At 39.8% G+C, this 22240-nt stretch overlaps 1 protein-coding gene across 2 annotated transcripts in view; it reads left to right on the top strand.

Annotated features, from left to right (window-relative positions):
* Window positions 1–22240, top strand: part of abl1 (c-abl oncogene 1, non-receptor tyrosine kinase) — a 40837-nt gene extending 18597 nt beyond the window's left edge. The window contains exons 1-11 of one of the 2 annotated variants that reach the window (XM_007253994.4): window positions 2831–3413; window positions 8300–8464; window positions 12890–13185; window positions 15462–15734; window positions 15882–15966; window positions 16710–16887; window positions 17184–17368; window positions 17669–17821; window positions 17932–18021; window positions 18117–18242; window positions 18456–22240. In XM_007253994.4, the coding sequence (XP_007254056.2) occupies window positions 3329–3413; window positions 8300–8464; window positions 12890–13185; window positions 15462–15734; window positions 15882–15966; window positions 16710–16887; window positions 17184–17368; window positions 17669–17821; window positions 17932–18021; window positions 18117–18242; window positions 18456–20092 (3273 nt within the window). In that variant the 5' untranslated portion in view covers window positions 2831–3328 and the 3' untranslated portion in view covers window positions 20093–22240. Of the gene's footprint in view, window positions 1–2830; window positions 3414–8299; window positions 8465–12889; window positions 13186–15461; window positions 15735–15881; window positions 15967–16709; window positions 16888–17183; window positions 17369–17668; window positions 17822–17931; window positions 18022–18116; window positions 18243–18455 lie in introns of those variants that run through there. The other variant, XM_007253993.4, reaches the window with a different exon arrangement.

Below are 22240 nucleotides of genomic sequence, written 5' to 3'. Positions count from 1 at the left end.
AAAGGTTGCATGCAGTTTAATTACTTTAGCCCTCAGGCCAATTGACCTTTTTTGGTATGCAGAAATTAGTTGCTTTTGAACTCTGATCAGTTCTACTGTTAATGAACCAGGAAGATTTGAATACCATCTAGCCCTTCACTGCAGCGTAGGTGGTACAGCTCATTTCATACCTCCGTTCTATTCTCATTTCTTTGGCCGGACTACAGAGGCGGAATTGTATCGTTGTCACATTTTCAGTCATTTTCGCTCTCTTATGACTGGAAAGTCGAGACAACGTATTGGCTGGCCTGTGCGCCTCTGGGCTTCAGAGCTGCCTGGGTTCCCGCCTGTCTGGAGACACCAGTTGACTGGTGGAGAGACTGGTGATGTCAGCTCCAGACACTGGCCCAGAGAAACACTAATGCCCCTTTTCCACATGCTCATGGAGGAAGACCATAGCCTGGAAGTCAGCGTTTATTTGGAGCTTCACCTTATGCAGACCTGCGAAGTGTAGAGTTAGTTCTGGCTCGAAGTGCGGATCTCCGTTTCGGGTTCTAGTTCTTGTCTTTTTTTTTTTTTTTTTGATACTATGTGGGTTTAAAAAGTGATGTGTATATGTATGTATATTACCATCTGTGTATGATTTTAATCCAAAAAACAACAAAGCTTGCATGGGTTATTTGTTTCGAAATGGTTCAGTTTGGAAAGATGACAGCACAATGCGGTCTTGTGCAAATTATTCTGAAGAAAACTCACAATTAAAGAGTTGCAGCATGGAGAATTTATTTCACCCTCTTAAACAGCAACCTCAGTTGCTAAGATTCCATTTTATCATTTTCATTCCATTGTTATTTTCCTTACTGATGCATTAAATTCATAACATATTTAAATCAATATTTAGACAAAATCTACAAAATATAAAAAAAAATGAAAATTGAAATTGTAAAATGAAATTGTATTTGTTTTGAAACTGGTAACAATTCTGGAACACTCCTGCACAATGCAATATTTCAAGTAGTTTAGACAGCATGCTTCTGCTGCTAAAATCTGAGATTTTGGTCATATTAGTGTTGTCACATATTTCAGTCTGGTTAAATTAGATTGTGGTTTGTTTTCACTTTTTGGGACGTTGTGCTTGGGCAGGTGTGAATACAGTAATAACACCTGGGTTGGCTAAGACCCTGGTAAAGCGTTGGTCTCTTAATTTGTGGTGAGAATGCGGTCTGGCAAATGGCAAAAATGCAATTTGCTTATAGCTGTAGTAAATAGCTGGGAAATAATTCAAGTTAAACTCTAGGGATTCACAACAAAAGTGTTATACCAGTACCGGACAATGCTTTTTTATAGAAGCATCGGCCGATTATCTAGATATTTCAAACCGATATTTGCTGACATATTTATTGTATGCCATAAATCAAACACTGGCCACGCTACTCCAATTTTTATTTGTTTTTATTACTTTCAATAGATACATTTTTTAATTAATTCTGTTAAATGAAAATAATTTTTGAACTGATCAGTTTGATGATAAATTTCTCCGGAGACACCTTTCATTTTATTGTTTGCATACCGTTGGTTAAAAGCTGAAATGCAATTACATTTATTTCTAAAGTCTCTCTGTAGTTTGTAAACAGATATATACATGTGCATTATTGAATATCTGCATCGGCCCAGAATTCCTACACCAATGCATCCCTCTTAAACTGGCTATAGAAGCTGTTCCCAACTTTATTCAGCACTCTAATGAATGCATTCTGCTTCTTTACGTTGCAGCCACCGTTGACAAAAAATGTGCAAATGCACATACACAGCTTGTCTAGTTTAGTCAAGTCAAATCAAATTAATTTGTGTATCTTTTTACAAATTTTGTAATCACGCCTGAAGAGAATCATTGCCACTATAGGACACTATAGAGCAGATAACCAAATAAATCTATTGGCACCATACTACATGCCAATCATGTAGTAGCAGGGTTTAAAATACAACATTGGATCTGTTGAATATGGTGATGGGTGTTTTTATAATGATTGGCATCCATCCTACACTTTTTTGGATGAGGTGGTGATGGATTTTCACCACTCCACCCAAAAAACAGCCTGACCTTCCTAACCTAATGATTGTGTTGTTGAATGCAATCAAATATTTACAGCATTGCAGCATAAAATATTTTAGAAATCCTTACCTGGACAGAAGGGGTGTAATAGATCACAATTATGATGGGTGTGATCTTCTCAAGAGCCAGGTGTCCCAATAGTTTTTGTTCATAAAATATATTTTAGATAAAGTTGCCCAACTCTTGTGTACCACTCGAGATTTTTTTTTGTTTGTGTGTGTGTAATTCATTTATCAAGCTTCTTAACTTCCCGAAACGGCCTGTTGCCTAGTTAGCACAGCTCTTCAAACAAAACAAAGAGGAAGAATGCTTGTCATGACACTTCACAGCACACTTGGCAGCCGCAGCTCCAGGCGCCATTCTTTGAAGCTGTAAACATTTCAGAATAGAGCAAGAGACCAGTGATGATGGGGAAAGAGAGAGAGAGAGAGCAAGAGAGAAGTGGAGATGGGGGTTGTGGGGGAGGGGAGGGGCCTTCCATAAAGTGCCTTGTGACTATCCAGCAGGAATGACAAAGGCAGATTTTGTCTGCAGGCTTTTCATAGCAAAGCACATTCTCCCCAACTTTGACTGAAGTTTAGCCTCGGTGTTCCTCTCTGTTGATGTGTGAGTGAGTAAGTGTGTGTGTTTGAGAGTTTAAGAGTGTGTGTGTGCGTGGTTCTGTTTGTATGTGTGTGTGTGCGTGTGTTTTAGGGGTGGTGTGGGGGGAGGTGGGAGGATCCAACCAGCTGATGTCATTCAGTCCAGCAGGCAGCGCCTGAAAGAGGCCCTTTGTTGGCAGAGAGCAGCACGAGCGCTCGGCTTCTCCCGCTATCGCACTCGCAAGCCGCAGGATGGCAGGATCCAGAGAGCACCTCTTTATGTCAGGCTGGTAGATTTGACCTTCGACTAAGTCTCAGGAGCGAGTTGTCAGTGTTTGGATGGGTATTTTTTCCAAGGGAAAAGCGTGAGTTCGAGTGAGGAGTGGACCAGGGAAGAAAATGGAGCCTCTTGGACTGGAAACTTGGTAGTACGGAGTCATAAAGTGAATGCAACTCTGGAGTTCTGGGATGTGGATATCTGTCTTTTTAATTTGAAACTTGATACCTGCGATTATCTCCATGTGGGGCACTGCTTAACAACTTCTTCTAAAACTTTTAATCGACTTTTCACAAACTTTTGGATGACCAATCACTAAGTCGCATAACAAAAGGAAAGACCGGACTTTTTCTTCAAAGTGGAAGCGTGAAAAAGCAAATGAAAATGTTGGAGATCTGTTTAAAATTGGTGGGGTGTAAATCTAAAAAAGGCCTCTCGTCCTCCTCCAGCTATTACTTCGAAGGTAAGCAAAACTTAGAAGATTTAAGATTGTGTTAGACCAGCTGCAGAAAGCTAGCATGGCTTTGTGTCTGTTTGGAGGGGGGCTGAGGAAGGGAAGGTGGGGGGAGGCAGTGGGGGGTTGCAGGGAAGTGTGGTTTTTTGTGATTTTTGGGGAAGAGGAATCTCAATTACAGAGGAGGGGAGTTGGAACAAGATCCAGGAACGCAGACAAAGAAGCAGAGGTGAAACCTGAGTTTACAGTCTTGCGAAAATCACAGGCTTCGGCCTCACTTCCAGGCCTCAGAGCTCTCTCCTCAGCCTTGCAGTTAGGAAAGTGGAGGAGGGGGAAGCGAGCAAAGCCAGACACTCTGGCTCGCAGCAAGAGAAAGGGAGGAAAAAAAGTGAGGGAGGAGAGAATACTAGGAAATTTGACTCCTGCTTAACTCCTTGTGTAGGTTCATAAACATATTTTTTTGTGTGTGTGTGTTTCTTTTTGGTATGTGTCTAGGTCTCCAGTTGTTTCTTTTGTTGTGTGTGTGTATTGTTCACATATTGAGTTTATAAGGTAAAACAAGCTTTAAGGCTCCATGGAAATTAAGCAATAGAGGGAAGATTCTGAAGAAGTTTAATCAGTACACAAAAGGCCCTGACATAGGATTAATGTTTATTCAGTCATGGTGATCCTACTGATAGTTAAGTTTACTCTAAAACTGTAATAATGTGCTATGAATTTGATAGGGGTTTGATTCAACAAATAATAACTATGTCCATGACCAAACTTTCCTTATTGCTTTGTAGGAAAATAAGCTAGATGGAAAATTGTAGATACTCAAGGTTGTAGTATCTTCATCAATGTCGCCTGTGCAAAAGTGGTTTCGTGCCATGCTTATAATGCAGGCTGAAATTATTTGTGTTGCCTTAATTTAAAGCTGTTTTCTCTGACCCAAGCTCAAGACTAAGACAGTTTCCAGTGTTGAGGCAATGTTTAGGTGTGAACCAAAACAGCAGGTCTGAAAGATGACCAAATGGACTGGAGGAACTGAACCATGATCCAGTTTATTTGTAGTGTGGAAATACTTTTCTACATGGTTTAGACTTTTGAAACAAAAACAGGAAGAGGAGGCAGGATATTAACCCTAATAAACAACAGAAGAAGAAAAAAATGGCTGAGATAAAATCCACCTCCCTTTCAGGTGCACAACAGGTTATACTGGTGGTTCCTGTATCTACTGTAATTGTAGAGTTAACCCTAATACATTAACAGGAATTATAGGAATCTGAGGATAATATTGATTTGTTGCCTGGTGCACATGTGCACACACAGGTAGTTGGATTCTGTCAGGGAGTCACATTTGGTAGAACATCGGAAGGGCAACTTGCCAAACTGACAAGAATCTACAAACCTACAATCTACAAAGTACAGGGAGATTCAGTTATTTAGTTTATTCTATAAACTGCAGTTTGCCATCAAAACTGAGTAATGGACTAAATAAATAGAATCACTTAAGATGCATAAAACTTCGTAGGAATTCTTGTTCCAACTTTTGGCCGTGAAAAATACACTTTCTTAGTGTTAAGGGAACTGACACTTGGTATTTCGATAATAATAAGTTACTTGTTGATTTTCTTATTTGTATATTATAATATTGGATTAAAACATTTGATTTTTTTTAATCAAAAACAAAAAGGTATGATATTGTGACATCAGGTATCAAATGTATGTCCCCTGCTTGTTCTAAGAACTGTAAATGTTTCTTTTCCTGGATGACACTCACTTATAAACCTCAACCATTTGTGAAAGTTCTTGTTCCATTTTGCTCCATGTTAGCATGAGATTAGTCTCAGTTCATGCTTCTTCACTAGTCTAATGAATGTTGAGAGTGTTCTTATGGCTGGGCTCATTTTTGGCGTTCTGCCTCCGGCTCTTCACGAGAGATTTGCTGTCCTCCTCCCTGCTCTGGCCTCTGCTGAGTCTCCATCACCATCTCTTACTCTCTTCCCCTCTTGGCTGTTTATACTTAATGGTTCAGGTTGTGGTAAGACCACATTAACTCCGGGAGACGTTTGGTTCATCATATGGTCACCAGGGCTTAAGCTCATGAAGTCTCCCTTTATACAACTAGAACAAAATGAAAACACCTCAAAGGTTGTTTATTACGTAGACAAATTGCAAGAGACCTTGATTTTGAAAGGAATGCCACTATGATGCGAGAATATCCAGCCCCCCCCCCAGATGTTGCTTAACAGGAGGATCACAGCCAGTTCTCTCTCATTTGTTTATCTTCTGCTGTCACTGCCTCATTTCGGTGCCAGACCAGACGCCCCCGTTATGTCTCATCTTACAAATAAAACTGTTTTTCAAGATGCAGGTCTATCAGAGGATCGTCTCATTAAGCGTGCTGTATTTAATTAGTGGAATTAAAAGACTTTGGAATACAAAACGGTAGAAATCTTTATTGGAATTATCTCATCAGCTGCGTTTGTGGAGTTTCCTAAGAAGACTAGTTAGGAGAATATGCATTCGGAATTGCACAAGACCTTTTAGTGGATGCCAGATAGATGGGACATTCTATAGCTGTATTGTTTGTTTGGGCATTTAACAAGGCTTGACCCATGGTGTTGCAGTGTGTGTGTGTTGGGCATTACCACCCACAGTGGACAGTAAAGTGAAGTGGCAGTTATAATGATTGTGACCAGTGGTGTCCGGCTAGAATTGCCCTTGCAAGCAGACAATCAGGTCTGGCAAAAACCACATCCACATTCAATGCAGGAGACCCAGGTTCCATGGAAAAAACATGGGACACAATACTAGTTATTGGCATGCCACTGTACAGACAAATTATTTAACTACTTAAAGGTTGTGAAGAGGATCTCAAGTACATTTTAAAATGACTTTTGCTTTGAAGTTTTTTTTTTTTTTTTTTTTTTTACCTTTTTACCCCCCCATACTTTCATACACAGACAACTATTAGTAACTGAGGGCAGAGAAGGACACATCAGTTGTTTCCTTGAAATTTCTCCAAATGTAGCCTGTATTTCTAGGCTTTGGAATGCAGCTATAGTCTCTCAACCATTTCAAAGTATTGTTCTGAATAACCACTTGTGTTCTAAACAGTTTAGCAACTTCATAGAAAACAGTCTAAGTAAAGTGAAGCGTGAATCATTCCATATGCAGTTTGTAAGTATTTGAAGAAGAAATGCTTATGAAGGAATAGTCTTTGGTGCTTGAAACCAGAACTGAGACTTTCTTCAGCATGTTGGGAATGTGTGATGACACATGCCAGACCTAAAGCGGTGTGTATAGGCTGTGTGTGTCTTTGTCCCTCCCTTGTGTGTGGTAAAGAGGTACAAGGTGACGGAACACACATGGGGACAGCTGAGCAGCTGAACTGGCTGCACAGAATGAAATCACTGAGTTGGCTGTGCTTATTCTCACTGAGGAATTTCATAATTTCCCTTATCAGGCAGATGAGTAAAATGAGTTATGAAGGAGAAGAGGAGTCGTGACAGTGTTGACAAGGTTAAGAAAGAGCTTGAGTTACAACTAATGTGGATTTTGTCTCATCTTTTTGTTTCGTGGGTCGCTTGAAGGTCAACTCTATTTCGTTATTAGATTAACCCTTTAGAATGCAGACATATCTTTATGCTCTACATTTAGTGATTTAAGGAAATTTGGAAATTAAAATATTACAGTACTAATCAATTAATCACTATAAGCACTGTTTATGTTCTAGCTTTCACCAGCTAGGAACAAGTTGATCTTGTAGTTTGCCCTAGGACCAGACAGTAATTCAATATCAATGTTTTAATAACAGTGATATAATTTTAAAACAGACTTCCCACATTTTATCTTGGACTATCTGGATACATTACAGGAGTGGGTAGATTGTTGAATTTCCAGGAATAAATATAGTTTGTGAGCATTGTTGGCAGTAACCAAAATTAAGGAATATATTGTGATAGACATTTTGATGTCCAGCCCTAGTTTCTTACTGATGAGAAAAAGCACTACCAGCAAAGAACAGACAGCTGAGGCTGCAATGAGCTGACAGTGTAACAGTTGAATACTCAGATGTAATGTAGCTCTGGTCTGGTACAGATGGTAGGGCCAAACCTTAGCACCCAGTAGTGTTTTGGAACCAGCCTTTGTTGGTGAAAATGATGTAGTGGTGTAAGCAATGTTCTCTTGGAACACTTTAAAAACAGTAATTTGTCGCTCAGTGGCACAGCATATTTGAGTACTATTGACCGTGTGCTTCCCTTCATGAATAACCTGTCTTCAAATAGCTACCTCCTTTATGATGAAGTGCTCTGTTACTCAGCCAAATGACTTGTGACTGAGTTCATCAACATGACAATAAGTTCCCTGTTCTTCAGAGGCCCTCCCACTTACTGTATCTAAATAGATTTGTAATTTGTCAGAACGGAAGATTCACAGTATAAAAGTGCTGCTGAGTAATCTGCTAGGACTGTGTGACTCAAGTCATGTCAACATGGACCATAATAATCTCAGTGGAGGAATCTTTACAACATATTGTGGAGTCTATTCCATTAAGAAATAATTCTGTTTTAAGAACAAAAGGAGGCCCTACCCACTATTTCATCCTGTTTACACAAAGCATACAAGTGTAAACACAAAGCTCACCAAGATAAATGTATTAATCACCAGTAATAACAGGCAAATTTGCATATTTTGTCCAATGAAGCAATCGAATTCAGTCTGACTAACAAACTCCAGTAAATCCAAGAGCAAGAAGCTAAAATCATATTCATATACAGTCAAATACTAGCCATTGACATGCCTATGTATAGATGGACTTAATATTAAACTATTTTAAGTGCATGTTTTATATAAATATTTACCTGTGATTCACCTATTTCTTTTGCACTTTTTTTTTTTATTTGCAGAAGCTCTCCAGCGGCCAGATTTCGACTCCCCTGGTCTGTCTGAGGCGGCACGCTGGAACTCCAAAGAGAACCTGTTGGCGGGACCCAGTGAAAATGACCCAAATCTGTTTGTAGCACTGTACGACTTTGTGGCAAGTGGTGACAACACACTCAGCATAACTAAAGGTAAGGCATCAAAGTGTAACAAATTTTTGTGTAACCATGTTTTTTTTTTTTTTTTCCTCTGTACGGATTTACAAGTTTAAAGCAAGTAGTGAGATCAGTTAACCACGCCAACACTCAGCCAAGTTTGTTTTAACCCATGATTAATCAGAAAAAAAGTCTGTGTCACACAGAGAAATGAAGACATTTAAAGTGTCTTGTTTACACTTCAGTATAGATGATATCCCAGCAGTGCAGCAATTAATACTAATCATTAACAATAATATATATATCAATCCAATGGCTAAGTGAATAATTACCCTGTTCAGTTATACCCTTTGGGCATATTTTCCTTATTTACACTTTGGTCACTTCATATATACTCTAATGACTAAAATGTGTTTTAGATTTACAGAAAATGAATGTAATCACAAATATCCAGATTTATACAACTTACTTTAAAACCTTAGTGTGTTTAAAACAAACTGCAGAGCCAGTGTCAGACCAATGTAAAATAACCATTACTCTGGTTTAGTGTTAAAGCTGAGAGGCCTACAGCCTTCTCTCTGGGGAGCAGAGTGACGCTGCTGCCTGGAAATCCACATATTTGCCTCACATTCTCTATCTCCCCTCTGCTTCCTTTATCTAGCGCAGCACGTGACCTTCTTTCCACTTGCCTTACTGAAAAACAATACCGAGCTGAGCTCAGGCCAGGATAGTCAAAGCTCTTCATAATAGCCACAGTTCATACTTGATTTAATACACTTAAAAAATAAATACATCTTTCTGTTAGTAGAAATGTTTTTTTTTTTTCCTAATAAAATCCAGCATTTTCCTCCTTGTTTACTTTAAGGTTCACATACAGTTTTACAAAAAAAATGTGCTCCTTTCTGATGATCTTGAATAAAATTATAATTTGCAAAATGTAACTTCAAACGTAGAGAACTTTATTTAAGCCTAGTCAGTCAGGATGGGTCATGTAATTTATCTTGTTAAAGCTGGAAATGACCAAAATAGTTGTAGCTTTCCATGTCCCAAGTTAGCATTGTTAAAACATTTCCAGATTACTTATTGTCAAAGATACCAGTTGCTAACAACACATTATCTATAATTTTGCACATCCAAAAAGCATGAAAACATGACCAAAGTTGGACATCACAATATGTACTGTTGTTTAAATTGCTAAATACAAATTTGTAGCACCTTTATCTATTCATCGTTCAGTCATATTCTCTCAACACTAGGGTTGCAACGGTATGAGATTTTCACGGTATGATAACTGTCTCGGAAAATACCGTGGTATCACGGTTATCACGGTATCACAGTTTGTTACATATATTATTAAACTGACCCTTAAAAAAATTACAACAAAGGTTTTTTGTTCAATTAACTATTTATTGTAGAAACTACACCATCAGGTGAAGGGAACCATGTTTTTCCACTACTCTTAAGGGCATTAAGAGTGTATATATATATATAAAAAAAGTTGGTATATAACCAGATACTGCAGAAAGAGGGGATTTATATCTGACATGATCCTCACATTAGATATTTCTATTTTAAGGCTTTCACACCTTAAAACCTTCAACATATGAAAAACAGGCACGTCAGAATTTGAAAATGAACGCATGTAAATGAATGGCGTCTTTCACATCCAGTCCGGCCAGGACCTTTACACGGACACGTGAATCCATCGTAGCACGCACTTCACGCCTGTACCTGCGAGCCCAAATTTCGGATAACTCAGCGCTTTTGCGGGCGCTTACCGCATGGGTTGTGCACGACTACATAGAGGTTTTATTTAGGTTCAGATTAAAATTATAAACTAAACACATACTTTGCGCTGCACAGCAGGGTGGTGTTCTCGGAGATGGAGAACAGGTTTGATGTATTTCCTCCTTTAGCTGTGACTTTACGGCCACATTAATTACAAGCTTGTTGATTACAAGATTACAAGTCTGTTTTCAGGCTGTTTGAATGAGCGAAATATGATCAGAATTATGTTAATTAACACTAACATAGAGGCATATAACTATTATTTAATTAAAATGATTTTTAAGAACAGCTAAACACAGTGCGGAGAAGTTCACGTGCGAGAGAGAGACAGAGAGAGAGAGAGTGAGAGAGAGAGAGATTTGCTTGTTCTGATGTGAGCTACTCACACGTAAAGGTTCTCTTTGATCTCCTCGTGCTCATTTTAGTCCAATACATAATTCTGCAGTTTCTCAGTGTTTTCTGTCGCATTTTGCGGCCAGCGCGAGCGCTTACAACTAATACCGCGGGCCGCGAGGTGCTGCCGCGCTGCCGCTGTTATGCCGAATCAGACTCCCTGCTCAATCCGACTCCCGCTTCGCGGACAGAATCGGCACAACACCCTCCGCTGTACAACTGCGGAAGTGAAAACAGCGCTTATAAATAGGTTAGTTAAGTTTCACTTTCAGTTTTCGTTATTTATTTCTCCGCTGGCTTGCGTTTTACCGGTAATAAGCAAACACACACGGTATGATAACCGTGCATTTTAATACCACGGTATACCGTGAAAACGGTTACCGCTGCAACCCTACTCAACACTAATGCTTTTTCTGTAGAATCCTGAGTAGTTTCAGTTCTGTATGTGCTAAATGCTTTGCTTTATGCTAATATTATGTTCAAAGTTCCAATTAGATTAACGTTTTACCACCGGATGAGTTCACAGACGGTAATGTCAACCGCAGTAACCTTGCAGTGACACATGGAAAAACCTGTGCATCGTGGTTAAAGCAGTCATGACGCAATTCAGAGGATTTTAGTGTGCAAGAGTCAGAGCCCTACTAGGGCATACTGATCATTCACTCACCATGAGTCTGTTCTCTGTCATTTCAGGATGTTGTTATGAGTCAGGTGTGATATTCTTTTTTTTTTTTTTTTTTTTTGTTGGGTCAAGAATAGCTTACATTTGATTAGATAGTATCTATAGCAGAAAGGGATAGCATAAATTTAAAATACCAAATAAAAAATAAAACGATTACTGAAGTTCATTTGATGCTGTTGAACAGCATTAAATGCCTAAAAAAATCTTAATAGTGAGTCTTTTCTTACCTATTGTATATCTTTTACTTTGTTGTGTTTTCAAAGGTTTGGAAATACTTTTTAAATGAACTTTTTGGGGTGCAAGAAGATAATATTAATATAGTATTGTATTGCAATATTTCTTTTTTTTTATTAGTAGTGTACATGTAAATATTTGGCAAAAATGTATATAAACAAGTGCAATATATTGCATTTGTATAGTAGAAACATAGTGCGATATATATAGAATCATAGCCCCTCTATTGTAACAGTTACAGATATATTTTGCCATGTTCTAATGCACATCCATATTAATTTCTATTCAAAGGATCCCCCCCCCCATTTTCTCTGAACCCTTTATCTTCTATATTTGCTGTTATGGAGTTACATTGTTTTCCATGGCAGCTACAACACACTGCGCTGCCATAACAATCTATAATTACAGACTGCATTCATTTCTCTGCTTACATCCTTTTTATCCTCCTTGCACCCTGTTGTCAGTACTGCTGGAGGTTTTAAACACTGTGTCCACTCACTGTCCACTATATTAGACACTCCTAGCTAGATGCTCCACCTTATAGAAAATCAGTACTCACAGGACATTGCATAGAAGTTGGACATGTCTGGTTAGTGGACTATTCTCAATCCAGCAGTAACAATATGCTGTTTAAAAACTCCAGCAGCACTGCTGTATCTGAGCTGCTCCTACCAGCACAACCTACACTAACAAATCACCACCATGCCAGTCTCACTCAGAATGACCTACCACCAAAATAATAACTTTATTGGGGTCCTGGCCATTAAAGAACATAATAAAAGGAGGATAAAAATATGTAGAGAAATTGATTAATTAAAGTGTTGCTATTGTACAGCTGCTAGGTGTGCTAAGGTGTTGCTACAGAAAGGCTTTAGTTTGTATGGAAATGTAGAAAACTGGCCTTTGCTGGTCTGCTTATTCCTTTTCCATCAATTATTTTTCTTTTGGGCTCTTTAAAAATCTCCTGTGTTTGTGCCATAATACACTTTCATAAACATGTTTTAAAGATCATACTGATGGATCCCTGTCCTTTAAAAGAAACAGGGTGCCTGTTGATACAACTTTAAAAATGAAAATAGTTGGAAGATTGTTTGGTAAATGGAGCTTATAAAATGGACAATGAGTGCCAAAACGGTGAGATTGCTGCTAGGTCTATATATTGCTCCTACATGCTCTGCTGCTTTGTTCTAATATCTAATATATTTATTGATTTAATAATCAAAATTGTCTTCACATTCAGCCAATCAGAAACCCTGAAGTTCTTTTGTTGTTTAACTAAAGTCTTGTGTACTTTAAAGCTGCAGAGGAAATCATCTTGTTATATAATGCCATGTAATGCAATGTTGCAATGCTCTGCTTCTCAGGGGAAAAGCTGCGTGTGCTCGGCTACAATCACAATGGGGAGTGGTGCGAGGCGCAGACCAAGAACGGCCAGGGCTGGGTGCCCAGCAACTACATCACACCGGTCAACAGCCTTGAGAAGCACAGTTGGTACCATGGACCTGTATCACGCAACGCTGCTGAATACCTGCTCAGCAGTGGCATCAACGGCAGCTTCCTGGTGCGGGAGAGCGAGAGCAGCCCGGGCCAGAGGTCCATCTCACTGCGGTATGAGGGCAGAGTCTACCACTACCGCATCAACACTGCCTCTGATGGCAAGGTGAGAATATACAGCAGCCTGCAAAAGTTTAAGCACACCGTGTCAGTGGGTTTTGTAAAGAAAAACCTTCAAAAATCTTAAAAATACAAATCAACATTAACTTGTTGGGGCCATTGGGTTCAAATTTCTGAGCTTTAAAATACTCTTTACTCTTCAAACCTTGTCTCAATCAGCAGATTGCACAGTGTTTCCTTGGTTTGTAATTAAGAAATTTATTCAGCTACGTTATACACACACGCCCAATTATTTTTGCACTTCGATCAATTAATGTTGCCTTTTATGTCTCTTAGCAGTGAGACTATCAGCTGGTATCCTGACTGTTTAAAACGTTTTTAATTAATTCATTTATTTTTTAAGGATATTTAAATATTATGTTCCAATACCAATGTCTGAATCTTCTTAATAATTAAAGTTTCATTGCTGCAAAAGAGAATAATTGCATTATTATGCTATTATATTATCATTAAATCAGTAGCATAAAATGACAAATATTGTTTGGATATGTTTTTTTGATTACATATACTATATTTCCAAAAGTACTGGCTCACTCATTGAAATCACTGAAGGTTCCAGTCACTTTCATGGCAACATAAAACCAAGTAATTAGGCATCCACACTGCTTCTATAAACATTAGAGAAGGAATGGGTGTCTCTTAGGAGATTAGTGAATTTTACTGTGGTACTGTGATAGGATGCCTAACCTGTGCAACAAGTCCAGTTGTGAAATGTCTTTATCACTACTAAACATTCCACAGTCAAATGTCAGTGATAATATAACAATGTGGAAGTGACTGGGAACAGAAGCAACTCAATCTGTCAGTGTACAATAGTAGAGCAGGGTGCATATTGTGCAGAGATATCCAACTTTCTGCATTGCCATCTCTCCAAACTTCCTGTAGGCTTCAGATTAGCTCAGGAACCGTCAATTGAAGTTCTGTCCAAGCCTTACATCACCATATGCAGATACTTTTGGCAATATAGTGTGTTATTATAAGAATAAGTTCTTATAACACATCTAGTTCTCATGGTGTAGAACTAGATGTGTTGCACTAAACTTAAGGTTGTATAATGGATAGTTGTAAATGGGGAGAAGTGTTCCCATAACATTAACATCTCTAGATGCCTCCCAGTAGGATACACCCTATAAGAGCATCAGTTAACTTTAAGGTCACTGTTCATTTTTCCGTGTGTTTCCCCTGAGAGTGCTAGGCGTCAAACACGCACACACCCAACAACTTCAAGCAAAATCTGTTATCTATTAAACTCTGGGGAAATCCAATGACTTATTTGGGAGTGCAAGTCCCCTCTACTTCAGCTCCGCATTCCTCTGTGTTCTGAGGTGAGGCTTTGGAATGGCAAGCATGATAAAGATGCCTGCAGTGGCCGTCGGGCTGCTGTTGTCAGGGGAGGATGTGCTTTCCCTCCTTCAGGCGACTCAGATTCTAAACACCAGATGCCAAACTGAGATTTAAGACATAACTTGATTTCAGACCAAACTGGCTGAATAATGCAGTAGTTATTTGTTTAACCTATATATATTTTTTGAATTATTGGAATTGTAAGCTTTTGTGACTTTTGTTGATGGTTCAGCTATGATTGCGAAATTTCAGGCACTTTGTCCAATAGATGAAGTGTGTACTGGGCATGTTGTTAAAATTAACTGTCATGATATTTTCATTATACATGTCTGCATCATAATGCCAGAAGAAGAAAAGGTTATCAGGAACTATAAATGAGTAAAAACAGCATTGTAGAGGTTCTTAATGGTGTCCTGTGATAATTCAGCCCATGCAACTTAAATAATCATACAGTTCCTGCAGATTTTGCTGTAGGCATGGCATGTTGATACACTGTCCAATACCATCCCTCACGTTTTTAAGCAGGGATAGGTCTTGTAGCAGTATGCGGACAAGCATTGCCCTGTTGAAATAGCAATATTACAAACAAACAAACTATTGTCTCATTGCTCACATCTACTTTTTATATCTGTATATAATAATATTCATTAGGGTTTTTAGTTAATGTTTAGTAGTAACAAACATACAAATGCAAAATACAAGTCCATATTATGGTTTTACAGATGAAACAAAATGTGTACAAAATACTATTCAACTCTTACCGTACTCACTGTAACATGCTCAGACTACCCTCCAAGCTTTTTAATTTTATATATATATATATATATATATATATATATATATATATATATATATATATATATATATATATATATATATTTTCCATCATTTCCATTTTTCCTTCTGTTCCCTAAACAGTTATACGTGTCCTCGGAGAGCCGCTTCAACACACTGGCTGAGCTGGTGCATCACCATTCCACTGTGGCGGACGGGCTCATCACAACACTACACTACCCAGCACCAAAACGCAACAAGCCCACAATCTATGGCGTGTCGCCCAACTACGACAAGTGGGAGATGGAGCGCACAGACATTACTATGAAACACAAGCTGGGCGGAGGCCAGTATGGTGAAGTGTATGAGGGAGTCTGGAAGAAGTACAATCTCACTGTTGCTGTGAAAACACTAAAAGTTAGTAAATTAATTGCTTTGCAAGTGGATATAAAAAGCAAGTTTTTTTTTTTTTTTTTTAGCTTAAGTTTTATATGGGACACTTGAAATAAGTTTACATCCTCACCAGTATACTAATGTTTGCCTCTCCTTCTGTTCTATCTGCAGGAGGACACAATGGAGGTAGAAGAATTCCTCAAGGAGGCTGCTGTCATGAAAGAAATCAAACATCCCAACTTGGTCCAGCTGTTGGGTAAGTCTAATGTTGGGAAGATTTAAAGGCTACGTTCGCATTGCAAGCCACATTGCTCAAATCTGATTTTTTTGCTCAGATCGGATTTGGCTATTTTGACGGTTCACGTTCACAAATGTAAGTGAACTGTATCTGTGTGTAATGTAAACAAATCTGTCCCTGAAACGCCATCTTCACCAACAACAAAAAAACTCATATTTGAGAGACCACTCGTAGCTTTATAAAGGGAAACAGATGTGTTAGCAGCTCATATGTGGAGCATTTTTTGCTGGAGTGGAGAATAATCAGCTGGTCTGAAGTACATGCCCAGGTCGATGAGTAGAAAAAAGGCCAGCCAGTATGCTTTTGCTGTTTTTGCAGCTATAGTTGCACAGTTGCACCAAGAGACGTGTAGGTACGAAAGAGAAGCACATAGTGAATGCGTAAATGCAAAAAGATGTATGAATTCCACATTTATGTTGCATGTTCATGGATCAGATACGTATCAGATTAAGGACCACATATGGAAGTGGCTCAAAATCAAAATCAGATCTGAGCCAAATTGAGCAGTGTGGCTCAAACATTTAGCATCACTTAGTTTTTAATACTTTAGCATCACTTAGTTTGTATTATGAAAGAATACATGTTGTGTAGATTTATCTGGGTTAATTTCTAAGATATATATTATTATTTGACTGCTTTCTATGAAAGTAATGCTATAATCAGTATATTAATAAATAAACACAAAATACTGTTTATCACAGGTGTGTGTACGCGGGAGCCTCCCTTCTACATCATCACAGAGTTCATGACTCACGGTAACCTGCTGGACTACCTGCGTGAGTGTAACCGTCAGGAGGTGAATGCTGTGGTGCTGCTCTACATGGCCACTCAGATCTCCTCTGCTATGGAGTACTTGGAGAAGAAGAACTTCATCCACAGGTAATGGTCAATGAGACGTGGTCTCAGCACAAATCAGACATGTTAGGCGTATGTTTATTAAAGTCCTCAATAGTAATACAGACATTCCACCCAGTTAAAACTCCTATTATGCTATACAGTTCATAAAGTGTGTGTGTGCATGTACACTTTTCTTTTTTCTGTTATAACATTTAGCATGTTCAACAGAACATTAACAGCTAGCATATTTTAACATAAGCTGTATCAGTAAGAGATTTCTGTTCTGGATATTTTAATTTAAAACTAACGAGTGTAATTTTGTCATCTTTCTTCTTCAGGGATTTGGCTGCACGCAATTGTTTGGTTGGGGAGAACCACTTAGTAAAGGTGGCAGATTTTGGCTTGAGTCGCTTGATGACTGGAGACACGTACACAGCTCATGCTGGAGCAAAGTTTCCTATTAAATGGACTGCACCAGAAAGCTTGGCTTACAATAAGTTTTCTATCAAGTCAGATGTCTGGGGTGAGTGAATTAAATATTTTATGCATTATGTATGCATTATTTCAGTTGCATAATGTGAAACCAACCTTGTTTCTGGTAGGCCTACTACCCTGCGACCCTTTAACTCAGTATCCGCTTAAAGTTAGAGTTAGTTAGTTGATTCAGATGTGCTGGAAGCAGTATAAGCCATATATTTTATTGGACAGTGGGCCAGGGTTAGGGTCCACTGATGTAAAACACCTACTGTTGAAACTGTGGTGTCAAGAATCTTTGATGGACTAAATATAATGAACTAAACTTGTTTCTCTATGTTTCTCTCAGCTTTCGGAGTTCTGCTGTGGGAGATTGCCACCTATGGGATGTCTCCATACCCTGGGATCGATTTGTCTCAGGTATATGAGCTACTAGAGAAAGACTACCGCATGGACAGACCTGAGGGATGCCCAGAAAAGGTCTATGAACTTATGAGAGCCTGTGAGTAACACCTTTTTTTTTCTTACATTATATTTATATTACATTTTAGTATAAAACTTGTAATTTTGCACTGCCTTGACTGCTTGAATTACCTGGTATGTGGCCAACAGGTTGGAAATGGAACCCAGCAGAGAGGCCTTCCTTTGCAGAGACCCATCAAGCTTTTGAAACAATGTTTCAGGAATCCAGCATCTTCGACGGTATGTGGTACTTACAAAGTGAATTTAAATAATGTTTGTTTTTTTTAGGTGAAGCTAATATAACACAATATTTTTTTTTTTTTTTTTTTTTACAGAGGTGGAGAAAGAATTGGGTAAAAAGAGTAAGAAGCTGACACTTGGCTCCTTACAGCAAGCTCCAGAGCTCCCCACCAAAACCAGGACACTACGCAGAAACATGGACAAAGATGGAGACAGCCCTGGTGAGTAAGCCATTAGCGTGAAAGTGCACTTGCACCACTGTAATCTAATTCTGGGGAAAAGCTAAATTGTTTGTCCAGTATGTTTTTCAATTTGGAAAACACAAAATCATGTTTCATAAAATATTAAAACATGCGAACAAAGAAGCAAGTGTATGTGTGCTGCCTACAGCTAACCACTGTTTTTTATTGTTTTTATGTCTGTATTATTACCAGATGCTGCTGAGGCCGAGGTAGCCATATCCCCAATGCTTCCTCGAAAAGAGAGGCCTTTGGTAGATAGCAACCTAAATGAAGATGATAGGCTGATCCACAGGGACAAGGCTAAGAGCAGCCTCAACCCCTTCAATTTAATCAAGAAGAAGAAGAAAACTGCTCCTGCCCCTCCGAAACGTAGCAGCTCCTTTAAAGAGGACAGGCACCATGATCTCAGAGGCCTGGTTACTGATGCTAGGGACGATTTCAACAATGGTTCCCCAACTAATGACGGCAATCCAGGGATTGATGCGTTAAAGTTCCTCTGTGCCAATAATAATGGAGCTGGTGGCGTCACTAATGGAGCACCTACATATCCTGGTCAGCTCTTCGTTCAACAATCACGGAAAAAGGTCACGGCAGCAACGTCTTCCATCAGTGGAAAGATGGCCACGACACCCCCGGGCGAGGAAGATTTCATGTCGTCCAACTCGAAGCGCTTCTTGAGGTCCTCATCAGCTTCCAGCATGCCCCCAGGGTCTGACCGTACGGAATGGAAGTCAGTCACACTTCCCCGTGACCTGCAGCCTCGCCACTTTGAATCGGGTACTTTCGGGGGAAAGCCAGCCCTTCCCCGGAAGAGAGCAAATGACCTCAAACCTGAGAGCACTCCACGCGGAGGAACACTAACTCCACCTCCACGCCTGCCCAAGAAGACCGATGATGCTTCAGACGATGTTTTCAAGGACCCGGAATCTAGTCCAGGATCAAGCCCCCACACCCTAACCCCAAAGCTGGGTCATCGAGCACAGACACTGTCGAGTGACAGCTCCAAAACGAGCATCCTGCAAGCAGAACTTCTCAAGTTCCCTGGCCTTGGGGCCGCTGGGGAAGAGTGTAGAGCTCGCAGACACAAACAACCTCTAGACCTCTCTACCCAGAGGGAGAGGGATCGGGGCAAGTTTGCAAAACCCAAGCCTGCTCCTCCTCCACCGCCACCTTCAAGCATGAAGTCTGGAAAGTCTTCGAGGAGCCCCACTCAAGACCTGTCTTCTGATTCTAAAGTCAAGGATTCTAAAGGCACTTCTGACAGCACCTCAGTCTCTGGCTCGGTTGATCAAGGAAGACCCCCCTCATCTCAGGAAGGCACCAAAAAACTGAACACCTCGAAAGGACAGCAATCGAGGACCTCTTCTTCAACTTCCCCGACTAATCCACCACTGGGTGTAGGGCCAGGATCTCCTGTTGGCGATCAGGCCTCGGCCACAGCGTTCATCCCTCTCATGAATACTCGCCGCTCCTTGCGGAAAACTCGCCAGCCCACCGAGCGCTTCTCCAGCTCGGCCATCACGCGGGAGATGGTGCTGGAGAGCACGGAGCTCTTGCGTGCTGCCATCAGCAGGAACTCTGAGCAGACGGGCAGTCACAGTGCAGTCTTGGAGGCTGGCAAGAACCTGTCGAAGTATTGCGTAAGCTACGTGGAGTCCATACAGCAGATGAGGAACAAGTTTGCTTTCCGCGAGGCCATCAACAAGCTGGAGAGCAGCTTGCGGGAGCTGCAGATCTGCCCTACAGCCACTGGGGGTGCCAACACACCTCAGGACTTCAGCAAGCTCCTCTCCTCTGTCAAGGAGATTAGTGACATTGTCCAGAGGTAGCGGAAGTGCCTGAGTTTTACACTTTATTTGTGTCGTTTTGTTTTATCATTGTGGTAACCAGCAGAATAATCATTTCGACGAAGCAAAAAGATCTGAAGCGGGGGGAGCCTTATTCTGAATAGTTCTATTCAGTTTATATACACTAATCTGACTGAATTCCCCTCGCAGTGTCGCAAAAGGCTTGTTACTGCTCACAAATGCAAAGGAACCTAAATGTCCATTGGGTTTTGTCCTTAAAGAATCTTGAAATATGAATGCAATCCAGTTTGGCCTTTTTTTTTCTTTTTTTTTTCCTAAAAAAAAAAAGAAAAAAAAAAGGTCCAAGCCTGAGTCTTAGTTACTTGAGAACTGTTGGGTCCTTAATTCCACTTCTTGTTTCTACTACTCTTGTCTTTTCTCTTAATGTTACTTAGGGAAATGGAGAGATTCACTTGCTGTTAACTGCATGTTCACGTATGCGTGTGTCTATTTCGTGCACATGCGGAGGAAGGTGGAGTGCACACACTCAGTAGCATCAATGTTTTGTATGACTGTAAAGACCAACATTTGTATGGATGGGTTTTTACCACTGTGGCAAGTGGAGGCCTCTAGTGGATACCTCCAGTAACACACTACATTCACAACACAGCAGGTTGTCTACATGCATTTATAGCCAAACAGCAAGAGTATCTCTGGCCTTAATGTTTTTATGTGCCTTCTCTTCAATACCAATGACAGTATAAAAAAAAAAGTAAGCCAAACCTCATATGCTACAGTGTCTGGTTCCCACTTTTGGGACCAAAATCCACATATGGAAATCGTTATGGTTTCATTTAAGTACACAATAAACTTCCATTCTTCCATGTGGCTGAAACATGCAGCTCTCCCCTCCTCTGCTCAGACCCTTGTTCCTTTTCTTAGCTTTCCATCTTTTTTTGTCTTTTGTCTTTCTTGTGGATGTAAATGTTGTAAAGGGCTTTGATGTGTGATGTGAATGGTCCCGTGATGTGAGGAATGGTTGGTTCGTATTGAGCCCAGTTTTAAGTATTAAGGAATTGTAACACTGTGCCATGAAGATTCCAGATTCAGTGCACTTCTTGTCGCTGTGCCACTGTGTCACTGGCCTATGGGAACACGTGTGCCTTAAACACTATACTTACTCTATTGCTCTATTGCAGTAGCTCTTAAAGAATGCCTTCATCAATCACGGCATTGGATAAAGAATGACTGACTGAACATTTATAAATAAATTATGCATCTGTCTGCAGTAGCGTGGATGCATGTGGCATGGATGTCGGATTCTGAACACTACTGTCTCCAGGAGCTGGAGGACTAGTAAGCAATACCAGCAACACGAGAACCTGAACTGTCGTAACTGAATGTTTTGTTTTATTTTTATACAATGTCCTGAAAAGAAAACCAGCCACCACTCATGATGTCATGATTTCATAATGCTCCAGACACCACTCGCAGAACTGCCTAACCAACGGCTTTAAGGAATATAATCACTTTAAAATCAAGGACGTCCCTCCAGGACCAGTAGCACCATCACTTGGCTCATCTTCTGAAATATCTTCTCATTGTTGTTAATGATAAGACGGTAATGGATTGATGATGATGAGAAATTGAGCTCTAAGAATTTATCTGCTTAACAAACCAATGAACCTATGAACCTTCACTGCTAAGTCAGAAACTTGTACTAAAACATTTGTTTTTGTTTTTATTCGTATTGTCGAAATAATGCAATTGTTTTACAGTATTAGTGTTAGCGTCTCCAACACTTAGCCCTCTGACTGCGATGCTTGAGGATGAAGCCAACCACAAGCTGCCTTTGTTTCAACATGGTACTGCCAATGTTGACCCCCCCCTTTTTTCCATTCATAAAACCATGCCACTACTCTTCTCTCTTTTGTACGCGAGCGCCACAGTTTTGTACACTAATATGCTCGCCTTTGTAAATACACTTTTCTTACTCTTTTCTCTTTCCCTCCCTGTAACCATGGTGCAATGTAAAAAAAAATGTAAAAGCAATTTTGCTACTTGAACTATTTTTTGTCATTTTGACTGTTTTTGTGTGTACAGGAAAAGTCCTTTGAGTTTCAGATACAAATAACCAAAGATGCATCCAAAGATTTTTTTTTTTTAAATAAAAATGTTTTGGTGAGTTAA

Source organism: Astyanax mexicanus, chromosome 1 (genome assembly GCF_023375975.1).
Source record: "Astyanax mexicanus isolate ESR-SI-001 chromosome 1, AstMex3_surface, whole genome shotgun sequence".
NCBI lineage: Eukaryota > Metazoa > Chordata > Actinopteri > Characiformes > Acestrorhamphidae > Astyanax > Astyanax mexicanus.
This window is presented reverse-complemented; position numbering and strand designations above follow the sequence as displayed.